General features: G+C 34.4%; 3 protein-coding genes and 2 long non-coding RNA genes across 5 annotated transcripts in view; 2 read left to right on the top strand and 3 right to left on the bottom strand.

The window, feature by feature from the left end:
* Positions 1-335: 335 nt before the first annotated feature.
* LOC122146169 lies at positions 336-10,685 on the top strand. Its single transcript, XR_006160867.1, has 5 exons — positions 336-936; positions 2,128-2,311; positions 2,389-2,598; positions 3,440-3,563; positions 10,552-10,685. It is a non-coding gene; the product is annotated as an uncharacterized LOC122146169 (long non-coding RNA).
* On the bottom strand, positions 3,292-5,260 carry gcgb (glucagon b). Its single transcript, XM_042764332.1, has 4 exons — positions 5,167-5,260; positions 4,968-5,073; positions 4,549-4,704; positions 3,292-3,530 (listed from the first exon to the last, which is right to left on the bottom strand). The coding sequence occupies exons 2-4, from the start codon at positions 5,066-5,068 to the stop codon at positions 3,410-3,412; spliced, it is 378 nt and encodes a 125-aa protein (XP_042620266.1). The 5' UTR covers positions 5,069-5,073; positions 5,167-5,260; the 3' UTR covers positions 3,292-3,409.
* On the bottom strand, positions 7,484-20,683 carry LOC109072630 (dipeptidyl peptidase 4-like). The gene is made up of 26 exons (XM_042764330.1): positions 20,351-20,683; positions 20,046-20,130; positions 19,230-19,322; positions 19,035-19,129; positions 18,836-18,910; positions 18,689-18,741; positions 18,110-18,182; positions 16,972-17,092; positions 16,687-16,841; positions 16,303-16,400; positions 16,057-16,186; positions 14,168-14,206; positions 13,966-14,064; positions 13,382-13,452; positions 13,240-13,293; positions 12,410-12,537; positions 12,274-12,324; positions 12,013-12,114; positions 11,855-11,924; positions 10,671-10,865; positions 10,298-10,352; positions 9,334-9,433; positions 9,191-9,249; positions 9,037-9,109; positions 8,825-8,898; positions 7,484-8,047 (listed from the first exon to the last, which is right to left on the bottom strand). Exons 1-26 carry the CDS (start codon positions 20,351-20,353, stop codon positions 7,946-7,948), a joined length of 2,253 nt encoding a protein of 750 aa, XP_042620264.1. The 5' UTR covers positions 20,354-20,683; the 3' UTR covers positions 7,484-7,945.
* Positions 20,684-22,206: 1,523 nt separating this feature from the next.
* Positions 22,207-27,989, bottom strand: part of LOC109072590 (interferon-induced helicase C domain-containing protein 1-like) — a 28,885-nt gene continuing 23,102 nt past the window's right edge. The window contains exons 10-16 of the mRNA XM_019088820.2: positions 27,610-27,825; positions 26,389-26,645; positions 26,134-26,283; positions 24,840-25,001; positions 24,569-24,762; positions 24,313-24,406; positions 22,207-23,113 (exon numbers count right to left, since the gene is read on the bottom strand). Coding sequence (XP_018944365.2) covers positions 22,913-23,113; positions 24,313-24,406; positions 24,569-24,762; positions 24,840-25,001; positions 26,134-26,283; positions 26,389-26,645; positions 27,610-27,825 — 1,274 coding nt within the window. The 3' untranslated portion in view covers positions 22,207-22,912. The remainder of the gene's footprint in view (positions 23,114-24,312; positions 24,407-24,568; positions 24,763-24,839; positions 25,002-26,133; positions 26,284-26,388; positions 26,646-27,609; positions 27,826-27,989) is intronic.
* Positions 24,969-27,989, top strand: part of LOC109072593 — a 61,481-nt gene continuing 58,460 nt past the window's right edge. Inside the window, exon 1 of the long non-coding RNA XR_006160868.1 lies at positions 24,969-25,103. This is a non-coding gene — a long non-coding RNA (uncharacterized LOC109072593). The remainder of the gene's footprint in view (positions 25,104-27,989) is intronic.

Below are 27,989 nucleotides of genomic sequence, written 5' to 3'. Positions count from 1 at the left end.
TAAGATACAGTTGACTGAATAAATGTGATTTTAACAGTAATTAAAAAAGTATAAATATTTCTGTGAATTAATAATAATGTTATCAGCGCAAACATCCTCAAATACATCCTCAGATTTGTTGATAATAATAATAAATGGTGAGTTTGGAATGGTGAGTACAAGCCCACCATAGAATGTAGTTAGAAACTATTTATATAAGAATAGAAAACAAGTAGACTACCTGACAATGTAAAGATTTGTGTGAAGAAGAAGAAGAAAAAAAAGGGGGGATTAAAATATTCTAGTAGTATAAGTAGACATGAAGTAGTAACGTTAGTTGAAATTTTTTTTAGGTGTATGCAAATCTTTAATACAAATAAATTATGTAAAATAGATTATGTTAAAATGTTCCCGACCTTATGTAGCTCCGCCCTTTTCGGCGCGCGCATGTTGTCTTCTCTTGCGTCAGTATCCACAGCTTTAAGGTAAATTCGTACGAATTTATGAATAATCCGATCTTAAAAAAACTACTCACGTTCGTTATGACATCCGCTTCGAACATCACAATGCGCATGATAACTTTCGTTACTCTGCAATAAGTAAATACACTCTACCTGCTTGAACAGCGATGCTATATCGAGCTACCGCAAAAACGGAAGTTTAAAGACAAATTCTAAAGATGGCTGCTCATTTCTTTCACTGGCGCGAAAATGTATGTACTGTTGGCCTAAAAACGTCAGCGAGCCATCGCTTTTAACCCAATCATAAACGCTCACTGCCTGTTAATCATTTTGCGTGTTCGTGTTTGCGCGCTCGTTTTGGGGGCGGGGTTTGTTGAGTGGCTAAAAGTGCGGCAAAAGTTAGCTAATATGCTTGTTACTGAACGTCTTTTCTAAAGTTGTCGATTTTTGGGTACACGAGTAGATTCAGTCGTTCCTGTACGCTTGAAAAACAAGGGTGAGTTGCTTAAAATGTTATTTATGGTTTTGCAACATAGCCTACTGTTTTTGAACAAACAAAAACATTTCTGAATGTCCCACAAACCTGTCAAGCTACATTCGCTGTTGAAAACACGACGAACTTAAACTCATACAAGCTCTTTAACGCGTTTAAAAGTGATCTCAGCTGAATATGGTGAATATATTGAGATGCCATTGATGTCCCAGTTATACTGAATTAACCACAGCTATGCCACACAACAGTTTCAGCATTTAAATAGAGATTTTTATATGGTTTTATATTTTATTTTATATAAATAGATATATATATTTTAGCATTTAGAGTTGAAAGTATAAGTAGTGTAGAAATAATGACTACATTTCAAAGTTGTAAATGAAGCAAAGATAATGTACTACTTAAATTTCTTCATTTTTAAAAAAAAAATTATGTTACTTGCAGTTTCATTGTAATTAGTTGTGGAATTTACTAATAATATCTGAGTCCAAATGTTTTTCAGTGTATGTAAATCAGAAGGAGCCTAAACTTTTTCTTATGAAGGGCCAAAAATTAAACTTGATTGAGGGCCATGGGCCGAAAATAAACTTTGCATAATACCAGACTGTATTCAATCAAAATTAAAGTTTTAATGGTTCCCATCATTTATGAGTTCATAATATTTAAAAATGAAATAATAAAATGAAAAGATTACTACTTAAATAATGCAGTTTTAATTTTCAAAGTTTTATAGTTCAATTAAACTTACGGTACAATTAAAACATAGAAACACTCCCAATTATAGTACAATAGAGTTCAGTGCCTAATACAGCTATTCAAGATAAAAGAAACAAAGCCATATGCTTACAAAATCAGTGACCTCTAATGAGAGACTTGAAGCCGGTCCTTATTTTTCAAATGTTTTTCAAATTTGGCCAAGTCAGGATGTTATTTAGGTGAGAGTCAGTTAATTTGCTTCTCATTCAGAGTATTTTCATGCTATATATGGCTTTGCAAAGTGATATTTCAGCAGTATCAGAACTGGGTCTTGTCTTTTTGTGCTATGCAGGCTGTAAGTCAATGCAGTTACACTTTTATGCCAGTAGGTGGTGTAAAAACTTGCAATCATGTCCGTATTCCATACAATAATTCAGTATAGTAATTATCGGAACAGGCCTATCATCAACTGTATTTTTCCCCTCTTCTCGTATATAGGCCTATAACATGGCGGCCCAAATTAAAAGTCACCACAGGCCAACTTGGTCCTGCGGGCCCTAGTTTGAGCATCTCTGATGTAAATAAAGTGAATGAGGAGGCTGTCAGATTGACAAAAAAGGCACCATAAAAGTAGCTCCAAGTACATCAGAGTTTGTAAACTTCCAGGCAAGAGTTGCATATTGTAAGTATATTTATATAGGTTCTCTATTAAAACGAGTTGGCGTGTTAGCTTGATATTTAGTGTTTTTTTTTTTTTAGTGAACAGATGGTTTGTAGCATCAGCTGACAGCTCAGAGAGAGACCTGCTCCCAGGGCGGACTGCGTCTCTGGCACCGGTGCCGTTTTCTCCTTGTTGAAGGACTGGAGACGTGCGGTCCCAGGGTGCCTGACAGTGCTGGGTAACTGACACATTTCCACAAGGCTTTGGTGACTCCCGTCTTCTGTCAGTATCGTGTTAGATGCGGTGAGGTGAGCAGGAGTGACACATCGGGCCAGTTTAGAGCGCTGAAGTTCGTTCTCCTCAGGGATTATGGGGGAAGATAATTTGAGTGGAGTTCAAGCTTCACATACGCAGAACTCTGTTTGTTATACTGACAGAATGATTGACGCCATGTGACACAGGGATGTTCTTTTTAATTGCAGTTGTTTTCCCACGTGATTTGTGTTTGATTTACAGCATTCGCTTTCATGTCAGCTTGACAAATAGTGTTTTAACTGTTCGTCAAGTGTTTCTCAAAGGGACAGTGGGCTATTATATGGATAAATGTCAAATATTTGCTTTTTAAGTTGTAACTTGTATTCTTAAACTCTCTTCAAGAGTGCTTTTCAATGGGTTTTGCAACAGGACTCAGATTTTACATTGTTAATCCAACACAGTAGCCAAATAGTTTCTTTATTTAAACTTTGTTTGAAGAAAGTGCCCTTATAATTAAATATTGAAATATATTGAACAACACAACAAGTCAAACAGTATTCAAGATTATTAACATAAATGGATGGTTTTAGTTTTTAAATGTCTTGAACGTCAATTATTTTTGCCAATATTTAATTATACAAAAAACGCAATGTAGTTTGCACCATCCATATTTAACCACGTTTATCCTCAAATTTCTGAAACATGATCTAGATTCAGAGTCGCTCAAAAACCAAAACAACGAGTGCTTCATTTGAAGAAAGATTTATTTGCATGATTCAATGAAACTGACAGCACTAGTCATTATAAAACAGTGTAGAATATCACAGTTATGCAGGCTAGTTTTTATCTGGTTGTCATGAATCCTCACTCGCGTCTTCCTCTCCCGGTTTTCAGCCAGGACACGAACTCTTTTGCCGCCTGGTCCTGCAGGTAAGAGCTGACGTCACTGGTGAAGGTGCCGTCTGCGTGTCGTCGTGTGGGGACTCTGGGGGAAAGAGAATGACTATTTATGGAAAGGGTGATATTCTTCATGTCTGATTCAAATATAATAAACTATCTATTTACAGTACTGCTCAAAAGTAAATAAATGAAATATTTTATTCAGCAAGGATGCATTAAATTGATCAAACGTGACAGTAAAGACATTTATAATGTTACAAAGGATGTGTATTTAAAGTAAACTGAACTGTCTATTAATCAAAGAATCCTGAAAGAAATGTATCATGGTTTAAACAAAAATAAAGCAGCACAACTGTTTTCAACATTGATAATAATCAGAAATGTTTCTCGAGCAGCAAATCAGCATATTAGAATGATTTCTGAAGGATCATATGACAATGAAGACTGGAGAAATGAGAATAAATTACATTTTATTATATATTCACGTATATTTTTCAATATTGCTGTTTTTACCAGGGTTGCCAGGTTTTCAAAAGAAAACCTGCCCAATTGCTACTCAAAACTAGTCCAAACGCATTTTGAAAGGGTCCCCAGTTAAAAATTGCATTCCAGGAGGTAAAATACACATTTTTTGGTGGGGTTCCCCTGCTAAAATTCACATTCCAGGGTATAAATATCAAGTTAATGGAGTCACTTCAACCCGCGGACATGAAAAACAACCCATGCCAAGAGTGTTAAAGTAGCCCAATTCCGGGGGGAAACCGTGGACTTGCCAATACTGATTTTTACTGTAACAAATAAATTGACAAAGATGAGCTTTGGTGAGCAGAAGAGATTTTCAAAAACATAAACTCTTACACTATCTCCATTTGGTATTTTTTCCCCTTTCTACTGTATATCAAATATAAGTCATTTTTAGCCATTCTAATGCTGTATTCATGTCGTGGGAATTGCTATAACTTAAATGAATTTCCAACTAGTGAATGTCATGTAAAATTATACAATAGTTAAATACAGTCTACACACATTTGCCAGATATGCCATTTTATTTTTTGTTACCAGTTTTTAAATGTTTTGCAAGAACTTACAGAATATAAGCTTACCCACTTCTCTTGGAGTTCATTAACCACTGAACGAAGTCTTGTGCTCTCCTGGTCTCCAGGTATTTACTGTAATCGTTTGAGAATGTGCCTTCTGAATGTCTCTTCATGTTGTTTACTTCTCTTGGGTCATTAAATAGTGCCTCCTCAGACATAAGGCTGAAAATTTATATCAAATGCATCATTTTCCAAACATGAGATATATATTTTTATACCCCAAAATCATAAAGGGAATTTTTTTTTTTTTTTTAAGTTTTAAAAGTTCTGACATTTAATTGTCATAAGGTAAATAAAAATCAAACCTTAAAAATATACTTAATTTTCTTTAAGCAGTTTACAGTTCCCTTTTGAGGTTAAATGTGTCACAGACATCTGTGGAGGCCATTAAAAAATTAAATAATTCTGAATTAAGTTGCTCGTACCTGGAGTTTTCTTCCATGTTTTCTTGTATGGGAATCTGCAGGCTGCTCTGGATCAGGATGAGAAGTAAAAGTCCGATGAAAGCGTAGATCCTTGTCATCATCTTACCTGAGGATCAGACCATGCAGCTACTCAGTAAACCATGAATGCATTCTACCTGAAAAGACAAATAGTATAGTGCCAAAAAGTTCTCAGGCTCACCTGGATTGCGTTGAGTTGTCACAGAGAAATAAAGCCAAAGATTTTGATGTTGCCTCGCTGGTTTCTCCTTCTTGGCTCCCAGCGCGATTTCATGGTCCCAGCCTGATGTTCTGAGTCTTATATAGTGATGCCCAGGTGGCACGATCCACACACACACGCACAGACACACACTTATTAGTTTCAGTCCATTAATCTCAATGCATCAATGTATTTGCACTGTGAACCTGTTTAAAAAGAGAGATGGGGAAATGGTCAGACAAGTCAAAAAGTCACTTAAGGGCAAAGTCAAACATGATTCTGTCCTGTTAAAAACAGAGGAAAGCAAATAATTGCATAGGTACTTTCAGGATGAGATGCATTCAGTCAGATTTCCAGGCAGTGATGTTTGCACTCTGCAAAGCTTTCTTTTTGTCCATTTTGTTTTTACTCTCATGAGGGAGAAATCAATTTATTCAAGGAGATTTGTTTTGATTTATTTTATATATATATATTATATATATATATATTCTCATTGGAATACTAAAATTATATATATATATAATAGCTAAAATGATTTTTCTGTGATCAACATTGCTCCAATGCAAAGGTAGAATATCTTAAAATACAGCAGTTTTCTGATATTGATGATATTGCAGGCAAATCAACAATTTATGCTTTTTAATCAAGCGTCTTACAGTAAATCCACTGACTGGATTAATACTGACCCTCAAGCAACCTGGGGTGAAGTGTGTTGATCAAGGACACAGTGGCAATGGTAAATCCAGTAGTGAATATACTAAATATCATCAAAAAGCTGAATAATGTGATACAGTTGGTTTAGCTATATCACTCAGCCTTACAGTGAACCTGTAACTTTATATGAACAGAAAGTTTCTTCATCACCCCAAAACACGAATACAAAAACAGTAATGCATGCAATTTAATGATAAAATGGCTATTTGTAATGCAGTTAAATTAATTTCTAACCTACTGTAGATTGTGTACACATTTAAAACTGTACTTAAAGTTACGCAGGAATGCCATTTTAAAAATACAAAACATATAAAATACTTCAGAGAGCATTTAAAATAAAAGTTGGAAATAATTTCAAATTCTGCCACACTTTCTCATATATATATATATATATATATATATATATATATATATATACAATATATATATATAATTTTTTTTTTTTTTTCCCACAATACAGTAATTTTATACTACACTGGGAAAAAAAGTGTAAGGTTTACTTTTTAGAATTTTTCCATTAGAAAGTGCTAGTCAATTAACAAATAATTATAATAAATTACTAGTAACACATTGAATTAAATATGAAATTTTGAAGTAGAAAGACTGAAATGGTATTTTCTTGCAAAACATACTCCAAAAATCTTTTATTTACAACTAATCTGTGTCTAAATATGTTTGGGTTTTGTATCATGAACTTGGATATATAGATGGCAGCTCTGTTCTCCTGTCATTTCCAGGCTGTTATTTATATTAATTTATTTAAACATTGATTTTATAAACCACTGCATGTTTTTTATTTTTTTTATTTAGTCTTTCTAAATTCTTTAGATTTTATCGAGTGTTAATGCTTCAGTCTCCCAGAGATCAATTAAATCTAACTTTATTTTATTTTATTTTGTTAATTCCCCTTAGGGATTCTCAATAGAACTAGTAATGCTTTTGGTAGTAGTAATGGTAACCTTCTTACTTGATCATGCCTTTTAACTAGTAGTAGCAGCTTGACTAACACTTTTAAACAAGTTAGCAATTTGGACTGTATAAAAGCTTAATCGGTGGTGCAACAAAGTATTTGGGATGGCTGTCATTATTCAGGAATATTTAGAAACGGTAATACAACTTTCATGTCTGTTGTATAAGTCTGCACTGTCTTCTTGTGTAATTAAATAATTTAATGTACAGTCAGAAAATCAGGATTTTAAGTGCCCTGTAAAAAGTGTCACTTAAAATCCTGATTTTCTGACTGTACATTATTATTGTTAATATTTCTTGACTTTAAATTAATGTGGGTTTTAGTTGATGTTTATAACATCAGTGAATGAGATTTATCTGTGCTCTTGTTAAGTGGGCGGTTAAGCAACTTCCCTTTGCTGTACATTTCAGTAATTCAACCAGCAGGTGGCACTGTTCATATACCATCACATAGACTATGATATGCATACAGTACCAGTCAAATGTGTCAAAATTGTCAAAACTATTAAATGACAGAGATAGAAGTATAAAAAATCAATCCAGTGTGTACAAACCTTTAGCTGGTTGTATATAATGTGTAAAATATGAAATGGAAATTAGGCATCCAGACATAGAATTTTCACACACAGAAATATTTTTTTTTCTCTTTTTCGTTCAGTTTTCAGTATATATGAAGCACGAGGCATTCAAATCCAGAATATTTCATTGATCAGTTTTCTTACAGACATGCTCAAACCACCCATTGAAGTCAGTGCATAAACACAACTGCATAAAACAATGTCCACAATCAATTTGTAAATGTAACATTATAAAACATGCCAGTCTTTAAACTGCATTCGTATAAGGTCACATTTGTAGAGTAATCATCACAGCAATTTGATAAGAAAAACATCAGCTAATACAAATTTCACATATTAAAATAAAAATAAAAAATCTTGTATGTAAATATCATTGACTCTTACTTGTTCCCATCAACATGTTCTATATACAGACTAACATGTAAAGCATCTGTCATTAACAGTGTTTCTGTCAATGGAAGAGGAACATTTTTGTCTTCATAATGCATCAATATGCCCATTTATTTTTTCTCAGCAAAGCAGTTCTGCAGGAAATGGTTCAAGTGTGTGTAGAGGTGGTAACGCGCTTTACCAGACAGTCCATGGTCCTTATCGGTGTACCACTGAGGAAAAAATGACACATTTAGGCATTTAGACTGTTTTAAAGAAAACAAGACATTTCAGAGCTTAAAGGAACAGTACAACCAAAAATGAAAATTAGCTGAAAATGTACTCTCTCTCAGGCCATCCCAGATGTAGATGAGTTTCTTTATCAGAACAGATTTGGAGAAATGTAGCATTGCATCACTTGCTCACTAATGGATCCTCTGCAGTGAATGGGTGCCGTCAGAATGAGAGTCCAAACAGCTGATAAAAACATCACAATAATTCCACAAGTAATCCACACCACTCCAGTCCAACAGTTAACATCTGGAGAAGTGAAAAGCTGCGTGTTTGTAAGAAACAAATCTATCATTAAGGCGTTTTTAACTTTTGCTTCCACTAAAATATTAGCTTATAACAAGTTTGTTTAGAATGGGTCTGGACTGTTTTCACTTATAAATGATGCTTGATCTGTGCACAAGACAACATTTTACTGGATGCATCTTAATGATGGATTTGTTTCTTACAAACATGCAGCTTTTCACTTCTCCAGATGTTAACTGATGCACTGGAGTGGTGTGAATTACTTGTGGATTATTGTGATGTTTTTATCAGCTGTTTGGACTCTCATTCTGACGGCACCCATTCACTGCAGAGGATCCATTGGTGAGCAAGTGATGTAATGCTACATTTCTCCAATTCTGTTCTAATGAAGGAACAAACTCAACTACATCTTGGATGGAAATTTTAGTTGATAAAATGGTTTTCATCACCTTCGCCCATTCATTTATACTCACCATTGCTTCAAAATCAACATAATTTTCCACCAGGGCTTTGGAAATTTGGGCAGCCTGCTGGAAGTGAACGTTGTCTAGAGTAGTCAAAACAGCCAGAAAACATGTCAAGAAAACATCTTTAAATGCTGCATATGTAGTCGAGACACTAGGTTATGGATCAGAGTCTGTTTAACAGATTATAAATGCAGATTTATAAACTTTACACTGCTTACCATCAGCAGTGCCGTGCACCAGCATGTACTGCACTGACTTGAAATTTTTTGCCCTGTCGGTCACTGTGGAATTCTGCAAACAAGCATATCATCCAGATATATAAAGAATTATATTGATACCGGTTCATAACTTTTTTTTTTACAGGGTTATTACTTTATAGCTCTCCATGTTTTCCTCAGGGCGATGCATGTATCTCTCTGTATATACGGCATCTGTGAAGAATGTAGTGTGTGAGTTAAGTTTGCTAAATTGTTTGTGGTTAATCCATTTAAATCAGAAGATCTCCAAATCCATACCATAATACTCCCACTTAGCAACAGGAGCCACAGCAATTCCACATTTGAACACTCCACTTCCTGATCCCAGAACCATAGAAGTCACATAGCCACCATATGACTGTGAGCAAGACAAACGTTTCATGATTAGTGTGACAGTTTTCAGCTATCACGCTCATCATAGATCTTTAAGTGATGGTTATTTTACCTTAAATAGAAAAGAGAAGTTCATCAAGACAAACTTTGAATGATAGATGCTTACTGAAAGTTTAAATCTGCTTTGAAGAGTTTTGACATTTAAATCTTGTTAAAATATTTTTTGAAAGGCATAAATGTTTTGTTAAAATACTTTCAGAAATAATTACTTTTTTTTTTTTTTAAGTTTCTGTTGTCTGCTCACCAAGGCTGCATTTATTTGGTCAAAAATATTTTGAAATATTATTACAATTTAAAATAACTGTTTTCTATTACAATATATTGTAAACCGTAATTTATTCCTGTGATGCGCAGCTGAATTTTCAGCATCATTACTCAAGTCTTCAGTGTCACCTGATCCTTCAGAAATCATTCTAATATGCTAAAATGTATCATGGTTTCCACAAAAATATTACGCAGTAAAAATGGTTTTCAACACTGATAATAATCAGACATGTTTCTTGAGCACATTAGAATGATTTCTGAAGATCATGTGACCCTGAAGACTGGAGTAATGATGCTGAAAATTCAGCTTTGATCACAGAAATAAATTACATTTTAACATACACATACAGTAGAAAAGTTATTTTAAATTGCATTAATATTTCACTGTATTTTTTTGTATCAAATAAATATAGCTTTGTGAGCATAGAAGACTTTTTGCAAAAACATCTTAATTATTCCAAACGTTTGACGAGTAGTGTAGCTTGAAATCTTTGATTTAAAGTTTAAAATCCAACCAAGCCAACAAAATAAAACCTATTGTTAGACATGAAAGTGCTGCACTTACCCAACCCCACATGCCAATTCTGTCTTTATCAATGAAACCCATTTCAATGAATTTTCTGAAATTAAGCACAAAGTCACAATTACGAAGAAATTCCAAAACAAAATGACTACTTCTGTAAAATACAACTTTGTAGATGATAGTTTGTCCCAGTGCAATCTCAAGACTGCACTGCTTTCAGTCAACTCAGCTAGCGCTTGACCTCTATCAACCTGTTTTTGACACATGCTTCATGACAAGCTTGTTCCCTCTTGTAGGATGCTGACTGGACTCACGTCAACCTCTTATCTCTTGTACGTCTGTGAGTGTTACATCAGGCTAAATGACTCTGCATCATCGCAGCGGAGAGCGTGTGCACATCGTTCCTCCGCCTCACCTCACGGCCGAGATTTGATCTTCCACCTCGTACGTTCCCAGCCGGCCGTAGATGGCATGCATTATCTCATCACCCTGGTAACCGCTTCCCCTGCCATCAAAGCTGGCGATGATGACCTTCTCTGTGCTGCACAGGTACGTGGCCCACTCCAGTCGAAACACATAGTCTGTATTCTGACTGGCTGGACCGCCATATCTGTAATAGCAAAGTGTGGAAAACACAGATAAACTCAATATATTGAAGATATTTTTGTAACGGAGAAAATAGTTGATTTAAATAGTTGCTAAATTGCTATACTCCATCTATTTTGCTAATTCTTTTATCATTATTTTGCATGCAGCTTGTATTAGCTAACTTTAATTGGGAGACTGCATGGAATTGTAACTTTTAAAAAAATTTATGTGTCTTTTATAAAAACCGTTACACTACCATTCAAAAGTTTGGGATCAGTAAACTTTTTATTTTTTTTATTTTAAGAACTCCATACTTTTATTCAGCAAGAAGTCATTAAATTGAGCAAACGTGACAGTAAAGACTTTTACATTAGTCCCCCCCAAAAAATATTTTAAATGAATGTGATTCTTTTGAACTCTATATTCATGAAAAAAATCCTGAAACAATTGTATCATGGTTTCCGGTATAATATTAAGCAGCAATATTAATGATTTCTGAAGGATCATGTGATACTGAAGACTGGAAAAATGACTGAAGAAAATTGCATCACAGGATTACATTTACATTTTACAGTAACATTTCAAAATACACATAGGATTACAATTACGTTTTAAAATATATTAAAATATTAAATTAAAAAATTTAAATAGTTATTTTAAATTGAAATAATATTTTTAAATATAACTTATTTTTACTGTATTTTTGATCATGTAAATGCAGCATTAGTATTAAATGTTAAAACACAATTACATTTTAAAATATACATAAGATTACAATTACATTTTAAAATATATTGAAATGGTAAATAACATTAATAATAAAATTGAAAATGTTATTTTAAATGGAAATAACATTTCTAAATGTAACTTATTTTTACTGTATTTTTGATCATGTAAATGCAGCATTAGTATTAAATGTTAAAACATAAAAAAAAAAAAAAAAAAAAATCTTACTGAGCCCAAACCTTTGAACCACAGTGCATAAAATAATGCAAATTAATTGTAACTCACACTTGAATGAAAAGGGGGTACTTTTTGGAGGAGTCAAAATTTGGTGGGAACATCATCTGATACCAGAGCTCTGGAGAAACATAAACAACATGAAAGGCTTTAGATAAATGCAATGCCTGATCCTATTTGCCTGGAATACTTCAAAATGTTGCACGTACCGAATCCTGCGATTTTCATTGTGGCACGTTTGATGGTCGGCATCAGAAGCTCAGTAGTCAGGATTTTTTCCAGTTTCTTATTGTCCTCAAGGACCTGGATCTCTAATCATAAAAATAAAATGTACACATTAATAAACAGCATACAAGTTTTGAATAACTTTAAGGTTAGTAAATTGAGATAGAAATGTATTTTTATTAATCATTCCTTTATTTATGTAGCTCATGTTAAAGTGGTTGGATTAAACAGATACTAGCACAAACCTTTAGCAGGCCCTCTGTTGTCCATCAGTGTAAACAGCGGAAGCCCTGGTCCTGTAAAATCAGTGTTTATTAGACTGAGCACACACTTTCCTCTCTCAGTCACCTCAGATCAGCCGAGGTAAGCGTGTTCACTAACCGTAGCAGTCCATACGGAAGAAAGAGGCGCTCAGGCTGAAGTAAGCGGAGTTATACTGACACCTGTCCTGGTACAGCCAACAGGTGAGGCACTCGGGGGCAAGATGTCCACTCTTGCTTATAGAAATCCTGAGAACAAGAGAGAGGTTTGTTTTTATATATATATATGTATTTCACAGTGGAAATTTGGTATGGTAATCATTAGAAATTGTGAAAAATTCTAATTCTAAATTTCTTGTAGTAGTTTGTGTGGCTGTTTTTTGCTCTGTGTTGTTATTGTGTGGTCTTTTGCTGTTGTACATGTCTATGTAGAAAGTGTAAAGTAGTCTTTGATTTGATACATTAAAAAAAATTATTCTACTTTTGTTTTTTTCATATTTTCTTCCCCCCCACAGAATGAGAAATGTAAAGAACCTTTACTGTATGAGCTATTTTTATAATGTGCATTTATTTATTATTTTTTGTCCTTTTGAAGTTTGACAGTCATGAACTGTTGTTGTACAGGCTGGTTGAAAGAAAATCGCACGCATTAATAATTCTGCTTTTGTGTTCCACTGAAAAAATAACAGCATAGGGGCTCAGAACAGCATGAGGTAAAAAAAAAAAAAACACTGATAATTATGAACAGTCTTTCCTTTTTTTTTTGATGAACTATGTCTCTGTAGTGGCTCTGATGTGTGTACTGCATATTATATTTAGGTGTTTTGTCCACATCATCAGAGGAATACTGAAACTCTAAAACTGCTAACTAAATTCCTATTTTTATATTTTTAAAAAATTATTATGTAAAACTGAATCCTTATACAAGCTGATGCAAAAAGGCGTTTTTACTTGTAAAGGTTTCTCTGTCCAGGTCTTCCCATGTGTTCATTACTCACGTAGTATCTGCAGAAAGAATAGATTTTAGATGTGCAGGAAAGTTTGGAAATAAAGGCACATGAGAAGCTCATGACAAAACAAGACTCATACGCACATGGAATCTTTGGTTACTTTTGAGATGTATATCACTTCCCATTTGCCTGAGGTGATGGGTGTTGCTTTTCCCTACAAAGAAAACAACACAGTTGACAGATCAACAGCTGGCTAAGCTTGTACCACAGTGTTTCTTTGTGTCTCACTTTTAATGGTTATTATTCAAAGGATATAACCCATTATAACCTGTATTACAGTGTAATGATATATCTGAGGTTTGCACGATAGAGCTCAACAGTGAGCGCCTACTGTTTCAGCGACATTGGTTCTGGATGTACTGGTCCCATTCATAATGTCCTTTGGGATTTCAAAATCTAAAGAGTTCAAAGTCATGCACCAAACCAACCAGCTCTGAGATGAATCATAACAATCTTCCATTTGCATATATAATCACTGAAGGTCTGATTTTTTAAAGGTTTTTACAATAGCATTAAAACCAATTTACTGTATAAATGGAGAAAATGTGACTTTTTGGTACTTCCAGAAACATTGCTGTAAGATTTAGAGCTTCATGCACTGTAGCTCAGCAGGTATTTGAATATTGGATATAAAAATATAAAATAATAATAATACTATGATACTTACGGCATCCACATAGTGGAGATGTTTATAACCTTTGTCATTGCTCATAACTTTGTAAAAACTCATGTTATTTGCAGCAAAGTAAGGAGCTTCAGGAAAGTACTGTGAGGGGAAACATAGACCATGAATTGTAAGGTTTCACAGCATCATCTTTAGCAAAAACTGAATAATTTGGAAATGTTATGTGATTGCTGTATGCACTCACCCGCCCAACCCATCCAGTTTTGCTCTTTTGCTCAAATTTCTGTTAAAAAAAAAAAAAAAAAAAAGTACAGTATATAAAGTTAAAGAGTTGATGATACATGCAAAAGTGTATGAAGTTTGTGTGCAGTTTCCTTCCTGAGGAAGTCCTTGTGCATAATGAATCAATAATCAGTCATTTCTTGCATAGGGCAAAAATATGGTAGGAAACTTGGACATATATTGTCTATATTACTCATATGTGTCCCTGGACCACAAACCAGTCATAAAGGGCAGTTTTTAAAAATAAGCTTTCCATCGATGTATGGTTTGTTATGATCGGACAATATTTGGCCGAGATACAACTATTTGAAAATCTGGAACCTAAGGGTGCAAAAAAAAAAAAAAAAAAAACTCTAAATATTGAGAAAATCGCCTTTAAAGTTGTCCAAATGAAGTTCTTAGCAATGCATATTACTAATCAAAAATTAAGTTTTGATATATTTACAGTAGGAAACTTACAGAATATCTACATGGAACATAATCTTTACTTAATATCCTAATGATTTTTGGCATAAAAGAAAAATCAACAATTTTGACCCATACAATGTATTTTTGGCTATTGCTACAAATATACCCCAGAGATTTAAGACTGGTTTTGTGCTCCAGAGTAAGATGGGCTATTTTATTATACTTCATTTTGTCTTTTTGTTGACAAAACAGACCTGACAGTCACAATCGCTTTTGGTGTTCCTTTTGCAGGGTTCGAACAAGGTCATGAAGTACTTGAATTTGGCTTTCTGTAACTTAAGTACTGGAAAACCCTTGGAAACAGACGTGTTTAAGAAGATGTACTTGAAAAGTGCTTGAATCATTGAAAGACAAAATATATGAAACCAGGCTTGAGGATAAGGACTGCCTGATGACACGGGGCCACAAGAGGATAGATGAGCTCAGGATAGATGAGGGAATTGTCACTGTCAGATTGGGCCAGTACGGTGGCGTCACGAAAGTTTATCATTTGCACGTGTTTTTAAGTCTTATTAGTTTTAGCATTTAAGGAATTTTAAACCATTTGTGCACAAGAAGACACAAAAGAGAACTGAATTAGTTTTTTCTGTGCACGCACACCCAAAACGTGCACACAGAGAGCTGTCTCTCAGACTGTGGCGAAGACCGAAATTCAGTTTGCTTATGTGACTTCTTGTGTATAAATAAATACGCACAAAATGATCTCAAAATACCTGAGTATCCTCATAAACACAGTAGGTTATGTAGAAAAAATCCTTGATGAGGATTTTTTCAAGACCTCCCCCAAACCAAGAGAATGCATTATTAGATTTAATCATTTTAGAAAGTTACTGAAAGTTAACTTTAAGATCTGTTAAATCTGCCATAACCCACACCACTTAGACTACATGAGAGAGAGAGAGAGAGAGAGACTCTTGAGAGAGAGACTGAGAGACTAATACAAACTAAACAAAAGAATTAAAACTGTAAGACCTTGTTGAATGCTGGAGAAAGTACTACTTTTCAATTGGTAGAAGATGACAAAGCAGTAAAAAAATAAATAAATAATAATAATAACATATGCAGTTTTACTGTTATTTTTTCAGTTTTTTTCTGATTTATTTTTCAGACAATGATAAATCTGAAAGAAAATGCATTAGTAGTTATTATTTAAAAAATATATTAAATTACTTTTATTAAGATAAAAATCGTAATTTTTTTATCTAATACTTTATTAAACAGATAGTTCGCCCATAACTCACAATTTTATCATCATATACTCACCAAACACTTGCTGGTAGCCACAGATTTCCATAATATGGAAAAAATTACTATAGAATTAAATGGCTACCGTCAACTGTCTATTTACCAACATTCTTCAAAATATCTTTTATATAAACTGACCGAGGTTTCTTTCCAGTTGGTGCCATCATAATCATAGATCTGCAGAAGGACGCTGTCCTGTCGGCGTGGAAGCCATTGAACAGCCAGACGCTCATCTGTGACCCAGGTGACTGTTCTCAGATAGTGATCGCTGGCAAGCGAGCAATCAAAATAACATTACTCTCGACTCGAATGCTGTGACAGCTTATGTTTCAGATGTGAGGCTTTGTGTGAAAATGTGAAAATAGAAACATAAGAGGGACACACCCTGATCCGACAGATTTCGGAACCACCACTTCTGTTTGTTTGGATGGATTTTCCACGTCGATCACAAACAGCCTTGCTCTGGGAATAACACAGCCTGCCTTTGTAAGCGGAACAACAGTTTAGTAGCAAAATGATATTGTGAAAATTAGAAAAGCAGAGATCAAGCTGTCATCACACTGGATTTGAAACTAATTAGTTCAGTTAGAAAACCAAAGACAATTGGACCAACAGGACCAATAATGTTTCACCTTGCAAATGTATGGATTTTCAACAAAATATTAATATTGAAATATGAAAATATGCTTTTGTGTGTCCAAAGCATTTTAGCTAGTTATAAACTCAAACTAAATGAAATTGTGGGAAAACATTGGAATGCTTGCTCACTTTTGGGTAGGGGATCAATACTGTTGTGGGATACTGGTCATTTCCGTACAATGGGTATTCAATGTTGTGAACTCCAGTGTCATTGATTTGTAGGTAAGCCAGATATTTCCCCTGCGGAGACCACCAGATGGCTTCGTTGGATGCAAAAACTTCCTCTGTCCAGCAAGAAAAGCAGCAGATTAGCAGGAATGAATGAATGAATGAGTGTGTGTGTGTGTGTGTGTGTGTGTGTGTGTGTGTGTGTGTGTGTGTGTGTGTGTGTGTGAATGCATTATATGACATTACCTTCATAAACCCAGTCTGGAACCCCATTTTGAATTTCGTTGACTTTTCCATTGTGAGTGACTTGTACAGCCTCAGCAGTGGCGTTCTTTTTGAGGTAAATATTATATTCCCAGATGTAAGCCTGCGGATTAACACAAAGTAATAAGGCTCAACTGTTATGTTGTTTGATCGCCATTGTTAAACAGCAATACTTTCAGAATAAATTGAGTTGCATGACATCGGGGGCCACACTAAGGTCCTCTGTTATAGTTTACTCATTTAAGTGCAACAGAAGGGATCTAGAAGTAAATATACCATTCATTTAATAAACAGATTTTTAAAAGTAATCTAAGCTCTGAGGGTTAGTGATGAAACCAGAATTTTGCTTATAGCAAAAGCTTCTCGAACCAAAGCTAGGCAAGGAAAGCATGGCTAATTTATTTATATAGTACATCTGAAACCATATTTATATTTTTTAACACTTCTTTTATTTTCTTACCGTCAACCTCTAAAACCATATTTTTTATTTTTAACACATTTTTTATCTTTCTTTTCTTACGATCAACCTGAGTTTGCATATGAAAATAAGTCAGTATGTATAAATCCTGCACATTTACGTGATGAACAACAAAAGTACACGTCACATAATGTGCATGGTCCCTTTTAAAATAAAATAAACATTAAAAAGGCTAAAATATAAATAACCGATGCATAAGATGAAATTAACAAGAAATAAAATTAAAACGAATAAGTAAAAGTAACAAGATGTGTGTATATATATATATATATATATATATATTTACATATACACACATACATATATACATATATATGTATGTATGTGTGTATATGTAAATATATATATATATATGTGTGTGTGTGTGTGTATATATATATATATATATATATATATATATATATATATATATATATATATATATATATATATATAGAACATGTATTAAAAAACAAAGAATAAGAAAAGCTGCTTAAAAATGATTTTGTCATGATGGTAAAACCTAGGTGAGCTTGTTAAAAACTCTTCTTTTAGTTGCAATGATTTGAGGAAACTAGAGCGTTCCAATAATATAATAATTGGAGGGTGATTGTTATGATCTTTTGATCATATGATTTTTATGCCTTACTATTTGTAACTCACCAATTTATTTTCTACTGGTGCCCACACTAAGAACTGTGTTACAGGTGGAATCTGAACTTTGGAGAGAAATTCCCTGAATCCAACAGAAAACAAGATTAAGTAAATATAACATTATCAATAATACTTACTTGTGTAAAATCTACAACGAAACAAAACATTTTCTTAGATTACATTTTCCCCTAAACTCAATCACACTGAACACTCTCAGAAACAACAAAAAAAAAGGTACAAAAGCTTGTCACTGGGGTGCTGGGGCCCTTTCCAAAATATACTAATATGTACCATTTAGGTACTAATATACAGTGCATACACTTTAGGTATTAATATGTATCTTTAAGATACTTATATGCACCATTTAGGGGTAAATAAGGTACAAAAGTAAATCTTTTAAAATGTACCACAACAGTCGTTTTTTCCTGAGAGTGAACAATATCTATGCAAGTGAGTTTAAAATATACTGAAACATTTTCAGGACTTTCCCAGGTCTGGAAATCACAATTTCAGAATGAAATATGTTTTCCACACACATGGGAACTCTATATGTTTTGATAGACCCATGATAGGAACATCTTTACTCACTGAGACTCCATGTTGTAAATGTGGTAGGATGCAGTGTAGGAGTGTCGCCTTAGCTGTTGATGCATTTCAAGCATGTGTTAGAAACATCAGCGTTGAGTCACTTATGCACAGTATGAAGTGTTTTTAGTTTTATTGCAGTCGAGTTACCTTTGAGTAATTGCTCTCAAAGGCGACAAACTTTCTGTCTGCTGACAGTATGTAATCTGTGGCATCCACTTGGGCCTGTAAATCAATTCACAGCAAATAAGTGGCATTTACATGCATGTTGATGAAAGATGAAATATCAGAGACTATTTAATGAGAAATATCTGGAGAGTCATTCAAACCCTCATATGAGGCAACCTACAAATGTTGAGTTGCTCAGGTACATTGAGCTTTCCTTAGTTTCAGCATTGTGCAAGTAAATATGGCCTTCGCTGGTTTTGTGGAGGTATTCGTTGTCTGGTGGAAAATAAGACAGCAGTGTATATGTGTCAGGGTGATTTAAAGGTCATCACGAAAAATAAAACAGGGACCATGTGAAGCGCTTCAGGTGTCATACCTGATATCCAGTAGAGACTGTATGTTTTATACCTGATGGTATCATTGTAAAAATCATTAAAAGAAAAAGTTCTCTTTAAAGCAGACTCATCTCCTGAAAACACAGTGAAGGAAAACAGTTTCAGCCTTTCAGTATTTTTATTTTTTTAATATATAACGTACATATAACAAAATTGTACAATATATTACAGTTAATGACATTCCCCAAAAAACAGTTCATTTGATGGTCACATGGGGCGCTAGTGGGTCAACTCACTTTCTTTTCTGTTTTTTCATATTTTATCACAATATGTGCTATTAATACAGATATGTACAGTATATAAAAGTGACAAGTAAATCTACAACGTGATAAATTATGACAGGTTTACATTTTTATTTACCTTCCTAAACAGCACGGATAAGCAATTTCCTGACTAACTTTAAACTTTTGAGATTGCGATGTTTGAAAATGCTTTTTCAACATTTTTCACTATATTGTAGATTTACACGTCACAGAAAAAAAGTGTGTTCTGTTTAATAAGTTGTTGAGAAATTGATGTTCAAGACAAAAACATTATCTGCAAAAATGACCTAGGTTATAGAAAATCCTTAACATGAAAAACTACGATCGTTTGTCGTTTATCTCTACATGATTGCTTAATTACTTGAATATTACTAAAATGCCACGCTTTTTTATTAAACAGAACAGTAGTGCCAAGAAATAGCAAGTTTAATACAAAGTCTCGCTTACTAGGTTATGATGTACAGACACTTTTTAAGTGATTTCTTATAAATTAGTTCAAATTTCAGATGAGATGATGAAGAAGATGCTACTCACTGTTTAGGTAAATTGCCGTGGGAATAATGATGAGCGTGATGACGGCAAGCGCCCCGACCAGCGCCACGCACACCTTATTACAGCCCTACAGGTGAGGCAAGAACACTGCGCTTCACGGATCACCTCAGATGAAGGTATTGTCTTAACACAAGGTTTAATTGTTCAAGGTAGCACAGAAGCTGCGCTCAAACTGGCACACCCAACTTTTCTTTTTTTTTTTTTTTTCTTTTTTTATATATAAATCTAGTATTTTTTTAGTAGCTACAAAACAACCATCCTCAGGAAAACAACAAAAGCATACTGACCATAATTGCGCAGGGACTTCTAAAAAGCGCATCCAATCTCCAGGAGTCCACTGACGCGGAATATGTCTGTCCTTAAACAGATCCTCAGTCACCTTTGTCCGCGTGAATGCAAGAGTTGAACAGACCACTGCGCTTTATTCTGTCCGATTGCAATTTTCCAGGTTAAAAATGTACTTCCTCCGATGCATCATTGAGTCTGGAGTGAAGGAATTGTGGTAAAACTTCCTCAAAATCAGCATTCCGCGAAACTTCCCATCTGAGTGCGTTCAGTATGTGCTTTCCTCCGTGAGCGCCTGTAACTCTGTTCTATTTCAGTTCAGCAGCTGTGACTCAGTCGAGTTCAGCACAACCGGTCTGCTTTGAATGGAAGAGATCAAATTCAGACAGACTTACTTTCATTTCAGTGACATTAAACTTGAGTTTATTTCATTAAATGCAATCGGGTACAATGCAATGTTTCAATGCATTATTTTATGGAAAATTACAAAGATGACATATTTTATGATACCGTGTCCCTATTGTTATTTTATGGGAGCATGAACTTGAGCAGGCGTGAACTCCAAAAGTTTGTGCGAAGCGTGATTATGTTCTCCTGCGTATTTAAGATGGTCCAGAGAGCAACTTGGACTTCAGTGGATGCAAGAACATTTAAGCATGTATCAAGAGTCACATACTAATTAACTTGCATTTGATTAGTCATCTATTATAGTGGAGATTGTTACTTTTTTTTTTTTTTTAACGTCAAGTTTTCTTTGGAAACTTTCTTGCATAACTAGTCTTCAGTTTTGGTAAATGGATTTATATCGCAGTTTTCAAAATATGCATGCAAGTAACACTGCAGAAGCTTTCTTCAAATTGTTAAAAATAATTAATTATAGATGCAGCCATTACAACAAACACTGGATAATATGAGTTTTATGTTTCTTTTAATGCATGTTTATTTCATTACAATTAATCAAAACTTTGCACACAGTTGGAAAAACTTGATTTATTTAGGCACAAAAATATTTGTGAATATAAATATTCCATATGCATATTTACAATATGCATAATAATTATAATATAATGTATATAATATAAATTTTATAGTATATATGCAGTATTACATATTATATACATTTTTATTTGTAAACAAATATCCTCTGTGTATTTTTACAATGTGTATAATAATTACATATATTATATGACATTTGGGGAAGTCGTGGCCTAGTGGTTAGAGAGTTTGAGTTCTAACCCTAAGGCTGTGGGTTCGAGTCTTGGGCCGGCAATACCACGACTGAGGTGCCCTTGAGCAAGGCACCGAACCCCAACTGCTCCCCGGGCACCGCAGCATAAATGGCTGCCCACTGCTCCGGGCGTGTGTTCACGGTGTGTGTGTTTACTGCTGTGTGTGTGCACTTTGGATGGGTTAAATGCAGAGCATGTATGTCACGTCACTTAAAAATATATACGAGACAATATATGATGTATATATTTTAGCATTTATCATTCCAACATGTAGAAAATATTCACAAAAAATAAAGTGTAGGTGTGTCCAAATTTTGACTGATTGCATGTGTTTAATGAATGAATTGAAGCATTTGTCAGGTAAGGAAGTACTTTGACACTGGAAAAACTTGTTGAGCATCCAGGACTTGTCATGCATAATAAGAACCGGTTTCCCGACAGGTTTTCTCAGGTGACGTTAGCTCAATGGGAGCCCGTGTCCTCCTGAGAACAGCTGAACAGGTGTTTGAGAGAGAATGCGTCACACTCTTCCTTAATCATCCATCTCTTTTTTTTTTTTTAAATGAATGCATGATTCATAATCAAAGACTGTTCATGTGAGAAAGAGAAAACCGATGACACATAAAGGGTCATTTTAATTGTTTACTTCCAATAGCATGCTGGACGATATCCTCTAGAGTAAATCTACATGTACAGAAACACTCACAAAATCAGTATTTGACTTCACTGTTTCCTCATGCATTAAATGTTACAGTGCAAAACATTTATTTAAAAAGCCCTGATTGTAAAATACATCAAAATTACTTCATTCAGTGCAGTTTTAGTGAATGTCCTTTGCTAATATGTGGCGCTGATGCAAACTCTTTTTTGGGGCTTTATTACAGCGATTTCTATGGAAGCCCATTTCTGCTAAGGGATAAAAAAAAAAGGTAATTACAACATTTTATCTCACAATTTGGAGGAATATCAGAATTGCAAGATATAAAATCAGATTTGTAAGATGTTGACACACAATTGCAAGATATAACGTAATTCGGAGAAGAAATTGTGCAATCAACATTGTGCGATCTAAACTTGATATTGCAAAGAACATTTGTTTCATTCCATGGCAGAGAAAAAATAAGAATTGTGAGATGTAAACTCAGAATTGTGAGGTAAAACGTGCATTAGAATCAGAATTTCAAAAGTGCCACTTGAGATTAAATAAATAATGGAAATGAAAGCTTCCATTGACCAGATACAGTAGAACAGACTTGGTAGATGGATCATTTTACAGGTTATGACATCTGATTGACTGTGTCAGAGATGAGATTGAATATCTTCTGCTCTTTATTTTCAGTCAGTTTCCAAGTCTTCTTCCTCTGAGTCCTCTACGAGGAGATCGGCGTGTTGAGTGTAATCAAACGCAGGGAACTTTATGGGCAACTCGCTCCATTTGCTAAATGTCTTCTTCTTGGAGCTGTATGTGACCACAAAGTGCTTGATATGGAGGCAGGGACACTCAATGCTTTTATACAGCATCATTGAGCCCCATTGCTGCTCAGGAACGAGACAAAAAAGTAAGATTTAAAATGAATGCATATTAAGGAAAATACATACTGAATGATGTATAGAGGGCTGGGTGATATCTAAAGTATTTTACTATGCATTTGCAATTATTGTGTTGCCAGTATAAAATTGGACAGCATCATGAAACTTTACTGTGAAACTTTTGAAACATGTCCTGATTATATTTAAATAAATGTTACTTCTTGTATCAAGAAACTTGAACCTACTAGGCTATTGACATTTTTGACATTTCAAATCAAATACATAAATATCAAAAGATATATTGCATATCATTAAATTTAATCATGCATACATAATTTTATTCATATATTTATAAATATATTGCCTAGCCCTAATATTAAGGTTTTTTTTTTTTTTTTTTTTGCTTTGTTTTTTGTAAACATTTTTTGTAGATCTTAAAGGAATAGCTCTCCCAAAAATGAAATTTGCTGAAGATTTACTCACTCTCAGACCATCCAAGTTGTAGATGAGTTTGTTTTTCATTGGAACAGACTTGGAGAAATGTAGTATTCCATCACTTGCTCACCAATGGATCCTTTGCAGTGAATGGGTGCCGTCAGAATGAGAGTCCAAACAGCTGATAAAAACATCACAATAATCCACACCACTCCAGTCCATCAGTTAATGTTGTGTGAAGTGAAAAGCTGTATGTTTGTAAGAAACAAATCTATCATTAAGATGTTTTAGACAAGACGGTTGTTTCACTGGAGAAAGCAATATTATGGATAAAGGATGCATAAAAATGCATTTATGATGGATTTGTTTTTTGCTTAAGACATTAACTGATGGACTGGAGTGGTGTGGATTACTTGTGGATTATAGTGATGTTTTTATCAACTGTTTGGACACTTATTTTGATGGCACCCATTCACTGCAGAGGATCCATTGCTGAGCAAGTGATGAAATGCTCCAAATCTCTTCAGATGAGTAAACTAACTCATCTACATCTTTGAATTACCTCAGGGATTTAAATGTTCAGCAAATTTTCAGTTTTGGGTGAACTATTCCTTTAAGCTAAGTGTTTTTTGCATCATCGTGGTTATGTGAAGTTCACAGTTGTGTAATGTTTTTGAGAGTGAGTCCAACTGAATTGCCAAACCACTGTTATGCTCAGCAGTAATGCAAAGAGTGTTTATTGGAAGGGAAGAGCTGAAGTCAGCACGCACCTGTCCGCAGTTTTTGCACGCAATGACTCCATTGGTCTCATAGTCCAGGAGTCGCTCCTGTAGTGATGCATTCTCTCGGACTGTAAACAGCTTACTGCAGACATCAACAACATTTATTTTTACTGATTTATTAGTGTCTTTACCACAATCGTCATGCAGAATAAACATGATTTGTATCATCAGTGTACATATTTCTGGACCTTCTGAGAATGCAAAAAAAAAAAAAAAAGAAGTATTTGCAACTGTGGGTTTTTACCTAAATTGCTTTGTGACATTGACATGGTGCATGTTCTCAATCTTCTCAATGTCTTCTCCAGAGCACACGAACACACTGCACTGCCTGCAGCTCAGGCTGATTTTAGATGGCGGTTCCTTCATCATTCCCTTCAGCAGTTTCTTCTTTATCTTCACCTTCTCCTCTATTATGGCCTGCATCTGAAACTCTCTGGTCTACACACAACCAAAAAATGTTTCTTTTAAGAGTATTTGAGGAATATTGGAGTGTATTTATTGAAGTATATTCTCACTTTCTTCTCGTAGTCGGCTCGATTCATCTTGCACACTTTGACGATGGCTGTGCTCATCATTTTCTCCCTGTATTCGTTAACACTCTCTCTCTCTGCCACCCCAGATCCTGCCTCCGCCACCAGTGTGTAACTACTGTCCTCCGCTCTTCCTCGACCACGGGCCTGCAGAGAGTGAAAAACGGCACTTCTTACATCTTCATATACTTCAGCATGAGAATACAACCTCAAAAACCAGAATGACATCAGCAGTGTTCAGTTTGTACAGTAAGTCTCTGATCGCTTTATTTGTCAAGTCAATAGTGATAGACTGATATATTAGGCTGAATCTCCTAATATTTGGCCACTTTAAAATAGTAAAAAAATTTGGGGTCAGTAAGAATTTTTTATTTTTAAAGAAATTAATACTTTTATTCAGCATTAAATTGATTAAAAGTGACAATAAAGATATTTATAATGTTACAAATAATTTCTATTTCAAATAAATGCTGTTCTTTTAAAATCGTTTTCATCAAGAATGACATCAGGGTTTCCACAAAAATATTCAGCCACACAACATTGATATTAATAATTAATGTTTCAGTGAGCAGCAAATCAGTGTATTACTATGATCTCTGAAGAATCATGTGACACTGAAGACTGGAGAAATGATGCTGAAAATTTAGCTTTGCTTCACAGGAATAAATTATATTTTCAGATATTTAAATGTAGAAAATGGCTATTTTAAAATGAAATAATATTTCACAATATTACTGTTTTAATAATAATATTACTTTTGCAAAAAATGCAGCTTCGATGAGCATAAGAGACTACTTTCAAACCCCCCAAACTTTTGTATTTTTTGTGAATTAGGAGTAAATAATGTATGAGCATCATTAAACTAAATGATTAAATTAAATATATGATTTGCTATAATTAAATTGGATTATATGTGTATACTGTATATAAGTGCAATAAATTGCTACACTCTGTATTTGCATTGGCCATTAAAAAAAAATTTGTTTGATTATGGTTGTTTAAATTTGGTATCAGAAGTTGGTTATGAACGTTATGAAAAGACTTTAGCTGTAGACTGCTTAAACTGAATGTTGAAAACTTTTAGTTTGGTTCCTGTAACACATAGATTTAAGTGCTACAGATGTGAGGTGTATGAAACCAGCCTGAGAGCCAACTGGTGTCTATCTAAAGTAAATATTGATTGAAACAAATAGCACAAACTACAAGCCCTTAGAAACAGGCCAAAAGAGTTTAGCATCATGATGAGCATCTTCAGAAGTGAGCAATAATCTAAGCTCACCTGAATCATGGCGATCTCATTGGTCACAAGGCAATAGCGTATGACGAAATTACATTCGGCGATGTCCAAACCCTCTTCTGCTACAGTGGTGGCTATTAGCAGATTGATCTGCCCATCACGAAACTTGTTCAGCACGTCCTTCTGCTCTGCCTGAAAATGGCAGGACATTATCTTATTGAAATTGATATTATTCCACAAATGCAACCTGGAACAATCATTTAAATGAATGCAGAAGCAGACACGTTAGTTCCTTACAGCAGTCATCGGTTTCACCACGCTCTGATCTCCTCCACCGATCAGATAGCTGGCTCTGACTCCCACTTCATCAAACTTGGGGTTTTCTTGAATCCACTGGCAGAGAGCGATGGCGCTGAGGCGGGTCCGGGTGAATATGATGCCTCTCGCTCTCTCTCTGGTGCTGAATTCCTTCAGGATGCTGGTTTTCAGCTGGGCCAGACTGTTGTTTTCATACTGCGGCTTTCCCATCAACTCCTGCAGCTTTGCTTTATTGTCTGTTGAATATTAAGAGAAACAGATACAAAGAGTAAATCAGCATTACCCAACAAGATGTTTAGCATGTCTGGACACATTTTAAAGGAATAAACAACAGTGTTGTTTTATTAATATTTAATTAATATTTTGAAATAGCTTTTCACCTATTTTCAGTTGAATAATTTCAGTTAAAAAATTTTAATTTTAAGTTAACTTTGAGTAATTTTATTATGTGCTTTTGTCATTTTATTTAGCTTTATTTTATTTCAGTTTTCATTTTAGTAATTTTATTATTTCAGCTTAAACATTTTATTTCAGTTAGTTGCCATAGCAACATTTCTAAACTGAGGTTTTTCATCTAATATTTATTATAAAAAAAAACATTCCCACAGCAACATTTCTCAGTTTTATTTAGTTTAGGTTGAAGTACTAAAATAGCTAAAACTAAATAAACTAAAACGCATTATAAACTATATAGACTTTTTTTTTTTTAAACAAAGATTAATAATTACAAAAACACAGCTAAATTTTAAACTAAACTTTAAACTAAAATTAAAATAAAATATAAAAAACACTAATTAAAATTTGAACAACACTACATTAGTATATTAGTGATACTAAAATAACACTGGTTAACAATAACAACACAGATCCAAACATACAAATGTTTTCATAATTTGCGCACTCTCATGTTGTTCCCATGCTTATCTTCTTTCTTACATTATAAAGCATCATCCACTTTCAATGAAAGTGCTCAGACATTATTGAACATCTCCTGTTGTGTCTCACAGAATAAAGAAAAAAAATATGGGATTGGAACAACATGAGGATGAATGAGTAAATGATGATAAATCCTCCACTTTGCTCCATATATTTTTGTTTTATTAACATCTTGTGTAATCATTGGATCCCATTAAAAGACTAGTTTCAGTGTATTCCATCCAGATAGCATCGATTCTAGTTTGTGTGTCTAGTTTGTGATACCTTTGAACAAAGTGAAGAGGAATCGCTCTGTGTCTGTGATTGTAATGGTGCCTTCCTCATCTGGGCTGGATTTGGTCTTGAGCTCTTCGGTGTGATATTTGTTGAGGAAGCGGAAGGCGTCTGACATGCGTATGGTGTTGCTCTGATGAAGAGCCTCGTTGTATTGACGGAGATGTTCAGCGCACACGCGCACCATCTGATTCTCTTCCTTAGCAGCTGGTGAACAACACAGACAGGCAATATTTATAAAAGAGTTCAACAATATAACTCCTGTTACACCCCAAGATCGGCCCATTAAGGTCTTTCATTTCATAGCCCACTCATTGGACTATAAAATAAAGTATCTGGCCCATCCATCATGTTTTTTTTTTGTTTTGTTT

The sequence above is a fragment of the Cyprinus carpio genome, chromosome A9 (genome assembly GCF_018340385.1).
Source record: "Cyprinus carpio isolate SPL01 chromosome A9, ASM1834038v1, whole genome shotgun sequence".
NCBI classification, from domain to species: domain Eukaryota; kingdom Metazoa; phylum Chordata; class Actinopteri; order Cypriniformes; family Cyprinidae; genus Cyprinus; species Cyprinus carpio.
This window is presented reverse-complemented; position numbering and strand designations above follow the sequence as displayed.